At 41.7% G+C, this 12,223-nt stretch overlaps 1 long non-coding RNA gene and 2 gene segments (V, D, J or C); 1 reads left to right on the top strand and 2 right to left on the bottom strand.

Annotated features, from left to right (window-relative positions):
- Positions 1-1,340: 1,340 nt before the first annotated feature.
- LOC118231631 lies at positions 1,341-4,980 on the bottom strand. The segment is given in 4 exon segments: positions 1,341-1,754; positions 3,514-3,551; positions 4,332-4,635; positions 4,824-4,980. Coding segments are annotated over 4 exon segments (711 nt in total).
- On the top strand, positions 3,987-10,544 carry LOC118231634. Of its 4 annotated transcripts, none has more exons than XR_004766109.1 (4): positions 3,987-4,004; positions 4,095-4,216; positions 10,348-10,409; positions 10,504-10,544. It is a non-coding gene; the product is annotated as an uncharacterized LOC118231634 (long non-coding RNA). The 4 variants fall into 4 exon arrangements; XR_004766107.1 differs by having other exon boundaries at positions 10,472-10,544; XR_004766106.1 differs by having other exon boundaries at positions 10,348-10,471; positions 10,504-10,542.
- LOC118231633 lies at positions 7,772-11,238 on the bottom strand. The segment is given in 4 exon segments: positions 7,772-8,151; positions 9,737-9,774; positions 10,605-10,908; positions 11,097-11,238. Coding segments are annotated over 4 exon segments (711 nt in total).
- Positions 11,239-12,223: the final 985 nt, after the last annotated feature.

The following is a 12,223-nucleotide window of genomic DNA, read 5'->3' as shown; positions in this document are numbered from 1 at the left end:
TCCCTTTTGTTAAATTTATACTAAATATATGTAGTTCTAAATTTAGATTATATAGTATAATACATAAAATAATTATTAAAATTAAAATTATCAATTAATATTGCTGACTTGAATATACAGTACAATATAATGTTAAGGGAGCCAAGGGAGTGAAGTGTATTGGTAAGAATCAGATGCTTAGTGTGACCCTGCAAACTGTGTTGAGTTGAAGAGTAATATTTATTTTATATGCTCTTTAATAATCTTAATTTCTATGAGATCCGCTAAAGAAAGATGCGTAGAGTCTCTCCTGGTTTCTTGGGAAGGTGAAGTGTGTGATTCTAGTTTCCTCTAGAAGGTGGAGTGTGTGATTCTAGTTTCCTCTATAAGGTGGAGTGTGTGATTCTAGTTTCCTCTAGAAGGTGGAGTGTGTGATTCTGGTTTCCTCTATAAGGTGGAGTGTGTGATTCTAGTTTCCTCTAGAAGGTGGAGTGTGTGATTCTGGTTTCCTCTAGAAGGTGAAGTGTGTGATTCTAGTTTCCTCTAGAAGGTGAAGTGTGTGATTCTAGTTTCCTCTAGAAGGTGGAGTGTGTAATTCTAGTTTCCTCTAGAAGGTGGCGTGTGTGATTCTGCTGCTAGGAGGAGATTTGAGAGGACTAGCAGCCTGTTTGTTACACACCAGGGCTGTTGAACTCCAGGCCCTGCAGACCCCAGTGTATTTACTCTAACCATGGACTCTGCTCTAATAATCAGGGAAATCAGGTGGTGTAGAGTATGGCAGCAGAAAACACCCACAGGAGCTACAGCCTGCAGGCCATGGAGTTGTGTAGCACTGTTACACTCTTTCACTACTCATTTCACTACACAACTATAACAACACAAACCATAATAGTAGTGCTGGTGCTGGAGAATTAGCTCTCGAAGTGAAGAGGGAGTTACTGAAATTTCATCATTTAAACCAGCTTTCATATTCCAGCATCAGTTATGATTTATCAGTAACCGGCTGGAGGAGGTTATGGGCTAACGTCTGAGATGTGTTACCACAGATGAGGAGGTGTTACAGTCAAGAACTGTTTTATAAAAGAGCACAGCAGTTATGATTCTTATTAGTCTTTATTAAAGAGATAAACAACAATAAGCAGGTCTGCTGGAGTGAAAGACAGCAATGCTGGTATAAACAGAAATAAAATTGGAGTATGGCAGGGCAGGGCAGGGCAGGGCGGGGCGGGGCAGGGCGTGGCAGGGATAGGGTGGGGCAGGATAGGGCGGGGCAGGGCGGGGTGGGGCAGGATAGGGCGGGGCAGGGCGGGGTGGGGCAGGGCGAGGCAGGGCGAGGCAGGCGGGGTGGGGCAGGGCGAGGCAGGGTGGGGCATGGTGCTTTAGGGTGGAGCAGGGCGGGGCAGGGCGGGGCAGGGTGGGGCAGGGCAGGCTGCAGTAGCCCCTCCTCAGGCTTCACTCTCAGCACTCTTCTCTCCTCAGCGTCTGGGTGACGGGGGCGTGGCCGGACAGGGTGGCCTCACAGGTGAGGGCGTCGCCCCTCTCCCACTCGGCTGCAGAGAGGGTGAGGACGCTGCTGAAGCTGTACAGGCCATCCCGCTGCAGGACCCCCGCGCCCCCGCTCACCCCCACCCCCCTGCTGCTGCCCCCGACCTTCCAGCCCAACGCCCAGCCCGAGGGGAAGCCCCCGCTGGCCAGGCACACCACCGTCACCCCTCCCCCACTGGACAGCTCCGCGCTGGTGGGGCGCAGGACCGTCAGGGTGGGGCGCGTGTCTCCTGGGAAGAGAAACAGAGAGGGGAGGGGTCAGAGAGAGGGGGCGGGGTTTAAGCAGTGCCTCCATCAGTACAGGATCTGGGCTGGACTCAGCTGAGTCAATGTAGAGACACACTGAGACAAATTCAGTGGAGACAGACACAGAGCATATTCAACTCTGCCCATCAACTCCCTATAATCTACTCTACTCTACTTTAAGATACTTTATTCTATTATATTCTATTCTACTCAACTCTACTCTGCATGTGTTCAATGACTCATCTGCTGAATGCATACACACTCTGCACAGTCATAGTGATGGACACGTGAAGTAGCCAATCACAGCACATCTCACTTCAGTTCAGGCATGTTTTTCACCTTAAAGTGTGTGAACTGAATTTACAGAAGCATTGTAAAGTTTGCATTCAGGAATGAAGAAATTTAATTACGCCTTAACTAACAGTTGAATTTATTTTATTTTATAAGTATATCATTTATTTTATAACTTTTGATGTTTTCAAGTAGTAATGTATTTATGAAAAAACTGGTGAAATGATTATACCATTATAGTCAATGTGAACTAATGATACACTATTTAGAAAAGCTTTCAGATAAAAGAGTTCCTGGTAAATATTGCCAGAAGATTAATGCCATGACTAAAACAACTTTAACAAGCAGAAATGAGGAGGAAATCTGTGGTAAAATGAGGACATTTCCATTGAGCAGCAAGCCAATCACACTTTTCATTAACAACAGAAAAAGTGTGTTTTTAAAAAGCCAAATTCAGACACAGGATATGGAAGCTTTCGAACAAAAGCAAAGCTCGCTGCTACCACTTCCTGCTCTATACGCATAATCAAATATATTCATATTAAATGTAACAACTACTGCATTTTCATAATCTGATATTTTTGCACAGTGCTGTCTAACTTCTAATACTTGGAAAGCCTTAATGTTGAATTATCACCAGTTATATATTTTCTTATGGTAATATGATCATAAACTAAAGTTCATCATAAGGCTGCTTCCTCATAGCAGTCAGACTGCAGTTCTGTCAGGTTCTTGAATGCCGGTTTTCAGAAAAATTGAAAAACAATGAATATCAGAAATAACCAAAGACCTGCTCTTTACATCTAGCTGCCAGATCTGTGTTATTATTCAGAACAAATTAGAAAGATTTTCATTCAGCCTGTTTATCCTTATGTTGCACATGTACTTCTAAACATAACAGATTTATACACAGGTAGAAAAACAGTCATATTTTATATAAGGAGGTCCTCATACCTGTGTAATTACACTTTAACTACTGAGAGAATGTAATTTACAGGTAATGTAATCACAGTTTACATATATATTATTAGTAATACTTCTTAAATAAAACCATAAAAACGGTTATTTCAGCATTTAAATTTATGCTTTCTGGGGAGAAGGAGACTGAATTTTCTGACTGAATGTCATTTAAATTTGCAGCTTAATATTGTGACCATCTTCAAGAACAACTCTTGAAATACAGTCAGAAGTGACTTTTGTACTTGTAAGTGTGCTGTAATATTGTGTACGTTCATTGTAAATACATTTATCATTGTAGTTATAGTGCATTTACACAGGTATTATGGGAGAAAAAAAATCGTATTGGAAAAATTCTAAATTGTGATGAAGCAAACTACTAAACTACGAAATATGAAATAGGAAAATAGTCAAATAGTCAAACTTTCATAAATAATTATCATTACGTTTTTAAATTAAATTTTAGGAATGATTATAAAGAAAGAGGGAACTTACTTCCAACATCAAGTTTACTGCCGCCACCGAAGATGAGACACAGTGATTCAGTCTGATCTACTGGCCGTACAAAAACCTTCCTGAGAGTCTAACCCTCTACTCTCACAGTGCAGACACACGTCTGTCTGTCTGTCTGTCTGTCTGTCTGTCTGTCTGCCTGTCTGTCTGTCTGCCTGCCTGCCTGCCTGTCTGTCTGTCTGTCTGTCTGTCTGTCTGTCTGTATGTCTGTCTGTCTGTCTGTCTGCCTGTCTGTCTGTCTGTCTCTAAATAATCCTGTGTTACCCGAGTAAAAGGATTCATCTTTGTGTTACAGGTAGTACAGAGTTATGTCTCTGTTTAACAGGTATTATAACGTTAATCTCTCTGATTTACAGATATAGATCTCCCTGTTTTACAGGTGCAACACAGTTAAATCTTCATGCTACAGGTGTAACAGGTTTAAATCTCCCTGTGCTACAGGTGTAATAGGGTTAAATCTCTGTATGTTACAGGTGTAAGAGGGTTAAATCTCTGTGTTAAAGGTGTAACAGGGTTAAATCTCTGTGTTACAGGTGTAACATTGTTAAATTTCTGTGTTACAGGTGTAACAGGGTTAAATCTCTGTCTGTTACAGGTGTAACAGGGTTAACTCTCTGTGTTACAGGTGTAACAGGGTTAACTCTCTGTGTTACAGGTGTAACAGGGTTAAATCTCTGTGTTACAGGTGTAACAGGGTTAAATCTCTGTCTGTGTGATTGGTGGCTCCCAGTGTAGCAGTGCAGTCACTGCATCCTCTTGCTGAGGGAGGTTTTTGTACGGCTCTGTATCACTGTGTGAGATTTGCACCCCCAAAGTTGGCGAAACAATAATACACTCCAGCGTCCTCAGGCCGAGCTTCACTGATGGTCAGAGTGAAGTCAGTTCCAGACCCACTGCCGCTGAATCTGTCTGAGATCCCAGATTCTCGGCTGCTTATTTTTTTCACCAAGAGTTTGGGAGCTTCTCCAGCCTTCTGTTGGTACCAGTACACATCATCATCCAGATTATCAGAGGTGCTGGTTTTACAGCTCAGAGTGACTCTGTCTCCTGGAACTGCAGATTTCACTGCAGGAGTTTGAGTCACAGTTTTCTGCCCCAGAGAATCTTAAGAGAACAAACAAGAAGAAAGAGAATTGATAAAACACAAACTCAGATAATAAAATTCTTCATAGGCTTGAGATTAATTATGAGACTGAACATGTTTTACTGTTTTTACAAACTGCTCTTTCAGCATAGATACATTCAGACTGAGTTTTTCAGTTTTAGGGTTTTATGGGTCAATGGTCTCTTACGGTGAGCGCAGAAGGCGAGAGCGCTGATGATGATGGTGGTGATGAAGGTCATGGCTGCTGTGTGCTGGGCTGCGATGAGAGACAGCTGTCAGTCTCACTTCTCTGACTCCTCAGCGCTATAAACTGCAGCTGCTCACTGGAGCGTGTGCTGCCTATGCAAACGAGCTACTCACCGTGGAAACGAGCTCCTCGCCGTGGTAACGAGCTCCTCGCCGTGGAAACAAGCTCCTCGCCATGGTAACGAGCTCCTCGCCATGGTAACGAGCTCCTTGCCATGGTAACGAGCTCCTCGCCGTGGTAACGAGCTGCTTGCCATGCAAACCATCTCCCTGTGCCCCACACCATCACTGCCACGTTCACTCAGAAGGTTGGTTAAGATGGTTAAGGTTTGGATTAGGGTTAGGGTTACAATTTTTATTCTTATTTTTTACTTTTTTTTTAGAATAATATTGCCATAAATTATAAATGTAAGAATATGATATATTTGCTTTTTTATATATACTTTGTTTACATTGGTGTATTGGCTGTCCATGTTAATTGCAAGCAAGATACTTGTTTCTGGTATTTGGCTGGTATATTTTGTGTGCACTCATATGTGTCCTTGTTGTAGTTTTAGTGTTTGCAAGATATGGGGTTTGTGCAAAAGTGCATGTATTCCACAACCCTGTGAGACTGGTGCAGTCCAATGGGATGGGTAAGGGTAAGGTTTAACATTTTTAAGGTTTTTTAGGGTTAGTCTGAGAGTGGGACACAGACACAGACACAGACACATGTTAAGGTTTATTGGAACGATGCAACACACACATCACAGACTCTGAAGTTTAAGGACAAAGACACACCAACGCTCTCCTGCACAAAAGCAGCCTGCACCCAAAACACACATTATAAAGAATAATTAAGATGCAACTGCTGAGATTCAATAGAATCTGCATGTAAAGCACATACTATGAAAGGCTATCTGAAGACTCCTAAAGGAGTGTTCCTCTTACTCAGATCAGTACAGACACACAGCGCTGTCTCAGGGGCGTTTGGGCTGTGAAACTGTGAGGGGTATTTGCATGCAGGGGCTAAGAGAGACCGCAGCTCCCCCAGAATAGACTGCAGCCTCAGCCAGATGTTCCCTCGGGCCCCAGGGGTGTGCACAGAGCACAGAGCTCACAGGGCACCTTACTGCAGGAGGCGGGGTGATGGGCTTCCCCTTTAGGCACCTGAACTTCATTTCAGTAAACTGAATACCGTAAAACATTGGCAAGGAAGTGTGGCTGTCCGCATTTATTACACAATATCTAAATATATGAGGCTAGTGTGCTACCTCAATAAAGGTGAAAATATTTGAGCTATCCAAAAATAAAAATGAACCCTTGAACATATCCAAACACTACGTTCTGAAATCAATCCAAATCCTGCCTCATTCCTCACCCGTACCATATTCACAGTGCCAATCACAATATTAATATGTAAAACCATAAGACTTACCACCAAAATATAATAATTTCAAACAAAGTTTTCCATGAAGATGGCTGAAAACTATTTAAAGGAATATGGGTATAGTAATTAACTCAAAAAAAATAATTTTCTCGTAAATGTGAAAAGATTAGAATTATCTATGAGCTATACGTATCATAAAACACAAGACGCTACGTGCAAAACAGACATGGTTTTTTTTAATCAGAAATTCCTTTTTGTTAAATTTATACTAAATATATGTAGTTCCAAATTCAGATTATATAGTATAATACATAAAATAATTTTTAAAATTAAAATGATCAATTAATATTGCTGTCTTGAATATACAGTACAATATAATGTTAAGGGAGCCAAGGGAGTGAAGTGTATTGGTAAGAATCAGATGCTTAGTGTGGCCCTGCAAACTGTGTTGAGTTGAAGAGTAATATTTATTTATATGCTCTTTAATAATCTTAATTTCTATGAGATCCGCTAAAGAAGGATGCGTAGAGTCTCTCCTGGTTTCTCTGGAAGGTGAAAGTGTGTGATTCTGGAAGGTGGAGTATGTAATTCTAGTTTCCTCTAGAAGGTGAAGTGTGTAATTCTAGTTTCCTCTAGAAGGTGGAGTGTGTGATTCTAGTTTCCTCTGGAAGGTGAAATGTGTGATTCTAGTTTCCTCTAGAAGGTGGAGTGTGTGATTCTGCTGCTAGGAGGAGATTTGAGATGACTAGCAGCCTGTTTGTTACACACCAGGGCTGTTGAACTCCAGGCCCTGCAGACCCCAGGGTTTTTACTCTGACCATGGACTCTGCTCTAATAATCAGGGAAATCAGGTGGTGTAGAGTATGGCAGCAGAAAACACCCACAGGAGCTACAGCCTGCAGGCCATGGAGTTGTGTATCACTGTTACATTCTTTCACTACTCATTCACTTAGCTACACAACTATAACAACACAAACCATAATAGTAGTGCTGGTGCTGGAGAATTAGCTCTCGAAATGAGGAGGGAGTTACTGAACTTTCATCATTCAAACCTGCTTTCATATTCCAGCATCAGTTATGATTTATCAGCACCCAACCGGCTGATATCTAATGGAGGTTATGGGCTAACGTCTGAGATGTGGTACCACAGATGAGAAGGCGTTACAGTCAAGAACTGCTTTAATAAAGAGCACAGCAGTTATGATCGTTATGAGTCTTTATTAAAGAGATAAACAACAATAAGCAGGTCTGCTGGAGTGAAAGACAGCAATGCTGGTATAAACAGAATAAAAATTGGAGTATGGCAGGGCGGGGCAGGGAGGGGCAGGGCATGGCAGGGATAGGGTGGGGTGGGGCAGGGCAGGGAGGTGCCTGGTTGGGCAGGATGGGGTAATGCAGGGTGCTTTAGGGCGTGGCAGGGCGGGGCAGGGCGAGGCAGGGCGGGGCATGGCAGGGTGGGGCAGGGCAGGGCGGGGCATGGCGGGGTGGGTCAGGGCAGGGTATGGCAGGGCGAGGTAGGGCGGGGCATGGCGGGGTGGGGCAGGGCGAGGCAGGCTGCAGTAGCCCCTCCTCAGGCTTCACTCTCAGCACTCTTCTCTCCTCAGCGTCTGGGTGACGGGGGCGTGGCCGGACAGGGTGGCCTCACAGGTGAGGGCGTCGCCCTTCTCCCACTCGGCCGCAGAGAGGGTGAGGACGCTGCTGAAGCTGTACAGGCCGTCCGGCTGCAGGACCCCCGTGCCCCCGCTCACCCCCACCCCCCTGCTGCTGCCCCCCACCCTCCAGCCCAGCGCCCAGCTCGAGGGGAAGCCCCCGCTGGCCAGGCACACCACCGTCACCCCTCCCCCACTGGACAGTTCCGCGCTGGCGGGGCGCAGGACCGTCAGGGTGGGGCGCGTGTCTCCTGGGAAGAGAAACAGAGAGGGGAAGGGTTAGAGAGAGGGGGCGGGGTTAAAGCAGTGCCTCCATCAGTACAGGATCTGGGCTGGACTCAGAGTCATTGTAGAGACACACTGAGACAAATTCAGCGGAAACAGACACAGCTCATCAACTCTTCCCATCAACTCCCTATAATCAACTCCCTATAATCTACTCTACTTTAATCTACTTTATTCTATTATATTCTATTATACTCTACTCTTCTCTGCACATGTTTAGTAACTCATCTGCTGAATGCATGCACACTCTGCACAGTCATAGTGATGGACACGTGAAGTAGCCAATCACAGCACACTTCAGTTGGGCATGTTTTTCACCTTAAAGTGTATGAACTGGATTTACAGAAGCATTGTAAAATTTGCATTCAGTAATAAAGTAAAGAAATGTAATTATGTCTTAACTAACAGTTGAATTTATTTTATTTTATAAGTAGATCATTTATTTTATAACTTTTGATGTTTTCAAGTAGTAATGTATTCATGAAAAAACTGGTGAAATGATTATACCATCATAGTCAATGTAAACTAACGATACACTATTTATAAAAGCTTTCAGATAAAAGAGTTCCTGGTAAATATTGCCCGAAAATAAATGCCATGACTAAAACAACTTTAACAAGCAGAAATGAGGAGGAAATCTGTGATAAAATGAGGACATTTCCATTGAGCAACATGCCAATCACACTTTTCATTAACAACAGAAAAAGTGTGTTTATATCATAATCTGATATTTTTGTACAGTGCTGTCCAACTTCTAATACTTGGAAAGCCTTAATATTGAATTATCAGCAGTTACATATTTTCTTCTGGTAATAATATCATAAACTAAAGTTATCATGATCAGGCTGTTTCCCCGAAGCAGTCAGACTGCAGTTCTTTCAGGTTCTTGAATGCCAGTTTACAGACAAATAGAAAAACAATGAATATCAGAAATAACCAAAGACCCGCTCTTTACATCTAGCTGCCAGATCTGTGCTATTATTCAGAATAAATTAGAAAGATTGTTATTCAGCCTGTTCATCCTTATGTTGTAAATGTACTTCTAAACATAACAGATTTATACACAGGTTGAAAAACAATCATATTTTTTATATGATGAGGTCCTGATACCTGTGTAATTACACTTTAATTACTCAGAGAATGTAATTTACAGGTAATGTAATTACAGTTTACATATATATTATTAATAGTGCTTCTTAAATAAAACTATAAAAACTGTTATTTCGGCATTTAAATTTATGCTTTCTGGGGAGGAGACTGAATTTTCTGACTGAATGTCATTTAAAATTGCAGCTCAATATTGTGACCATCTTTATAAACAACTCTTGAAATACAGTCAGAAGCTGCTTTTGTACTTGTAAGTGTGCTGTAATATTGTGTACGTTCATTGTAAATACATTTATCACTGTAGTTATAGTGCATTTACACAGGTATTATGGGACAAAAAAATCGCATTGGAAAAATTCTAAATTGTGATGAAGCAAATAAATAATTATCATTACGTTTTAAAATTAAATTTTAGGAATGATCATAAAGAAAGAGGGAACTTACTTCCAACATCAAGTTTACTGCCGCCACCAAAGATGAGACACAGTGATTCAGTCTGATCTACTGGCCGTACAAAAACCTGCCTGAGAGTCTAACCCTCTACTCTCACAGTGCAGACACTCGTCTGTCTGTCTGTCTGTCTGTCTGTCTGTCTATATGTCTGTCTGTCTGTCTCTAAATAACCCTGAGTTACATGTGTAAAAGGATCTTTGTGTTACAGGTAGTACAAAGTTGTGTCTCTGTTTAACAGGTATTATAACGTTAATCTCTCTGATTTACAGAGTTAGATCTCCCTGTTTTACAGGTGCAACATGGTTAAATCTCTGTTTGTTAAATGTGTAAGAGGGCTAAATCTCTGTGTTACAGGTGTAAGAGTGTTCAATCTCTGTGTTACAGGTGTAAGATGGTTAAATCTCTGTTTGTTACAGGTGTAACAGGGTTAAATCTCTGTCTGTTACAGGTGTAACAGGGTTAAATCTCTGTGTTACAGGCGTAACAGGGTTAAATCTCTGTGTTACAGGTGTAACAGGGTTAAATCTCTGTCTGTTACAGGTGTAACAGGGTTAAATCTCTGTCTGTTACAGGTGTAACAGGGTTAAATCTCTGTGTTATAGGTGTAACAGGGTTAAATCTCTGTGTTACAGGTGTAACAGGGTTAAATCTCTGTCTGTTACAGGTGTAAGAGGGTTAAATCTCTGTCTGTTACAGGTGTAACAGGGTTAAATCTCTGTATTACAGGTGTAACAGGGTTAAATCTCTCTCTGTTACAGGATCCTCTTCAGTGTGTTTGGTGGCTCCCAGTGTAGCAGTGCAGTCACTGCATCCTCTTGCTGAGGGAGGTTTTTGTACAGCTCTGTATCACTGTGTGAAATTTGGAAGAACAAAGTTGGCGAAACAATAATACACTCCAGCGTCCTCAGGCCGAGCTTCACTGATGGTCAGAGTGAAGTCAGTTCCAGACCCACTGCCGCTGAATCTGTCTGAGATCCCAGATTCTCGGCTGCTTATTTTTTTCACCAAGAGTTTGGGAGCTTCTCCAGCCTTCTGTTGGTACCAGTACACATCACTACCTAGATTACTGGAGGTGCTGGTTTTACAGTTCAGAGTGACTCTGTCTCCTGGAACTGCAGATTTCACTGCAGGAGTTTGAGTCACAGTGATCTGCCCCAGAGAACCTAAAGAGAACAAACAAGAAGAGAATAGATAAAACACAGACTCAGATAATAAGATTCTTCATTGGCTTGAGCTTAATTATAAGACTGAATATTCAGGTTTTATTGTTTTTACAAACTGCTCTTTCAGCATAGATACATTCAGACAGAGTATTTTAGTTTTAAGGTTTTATGGGTCGATGGTCTCTTACGGTGAGCGCAGAAGGCGAGAGCGCTGATGATGATGGTGGTGATGAAGGTCATGGCTGCTGTGTGCTGGGCTGTGATGAGAGACAGCTGTCAGTCTCACTTCTCTGACTCCTCAGCGCTATAAACTGCAGCTGCTCACTGGAGCGTGTGCTGCCTATGCAAACGAGCTACTCACCATGCAAATAATCTCCCTGTGCCCCACACCATCACTGCCACGTTGACTCAGAAATACAATGCTGCTGGATTGTATTTCTGAGCTTCATCTCATAACCTAAAAGAGCAACAGAGTGATATTTTCAGTGAAATAAAAGTCTAACATTCATGTGTTGGAAAATGGATAAATGCACTATGGGTTTTCCTGTCGGTATATAACATGCACACACAATGCATTTTTCAGCAAATCTCAGGTACTGTACCTGGTTTTGTATATCTATGATATCCTGCTATTTTTCATACTTTTAGTTATCAGGTTTTTCTCCCTGACACTCATTTGCATTTGAAGAGGCCTGTGCAGTTTTATAAGAAATGAGAGGTTTTTTCACCAAGTCTGGATAAAGGACAATGCAGTAAAAAAAATTAAAATACATTGTTATTATTTTAGTAGTTTTGTTGCTTAGTCATCCCGAGTATAACATACATGAAGTGACAATAACTGATCTTGTAGTTAACATGAACTAATCATTTACAGGTGAACTAATTAATTGGCTTATAGTTCCATAATTGACAGCTAACAAATTCTGAGGGTAAAGGAAGTCATTTTGCAGCTAATGACTGAATGATTTATAACTGCACTAACGGCGCATGAGCTAAACTAACCATTACTAGTAACAATACCTTAACTAATGGCTTTCCATTTCAATAAGAGTAAATGATAAATCTTACATTAACTAATGGTGTACAGAGCACAATTAATAACTTACAAATACATCAACAAATCAGAGTAGTTCATAATTCTCTGTGGTTGATTACTCTGTATTATCAATATTATTATTGATAAACTTCATCTTCCTCTCATTTTAATCAGTGGGTAAACACAGTAGTCTGTTGACATCACATGTGTAAGGTTTTATGGACGCTGTTGCCCAGTATATTTTCCGGCCACGTAAACTAATTTTTATTGATGATTTAC

Source organism: Anguilla anguilla, chromosome 7 (assembly GCF_013347855.1).
Source record: "Anguilla anguilla isolate fAngAng1 chromosome 7, fAngAng1.pri, whole genome shotgun sequence".
In the NCBI taxonomy this organism is placed as follows: domain Eukaryota; kingdom Metazoa; phylum Chordata; class Actinopteri; order Anguilliformes; family Anguillidae; genus Anguilla; species Anguilla anguilla.
Note: the sequence above shows the minus strand (reverse complement) of the source record. Positions and strands in the feature narration are given on the sequence as shown.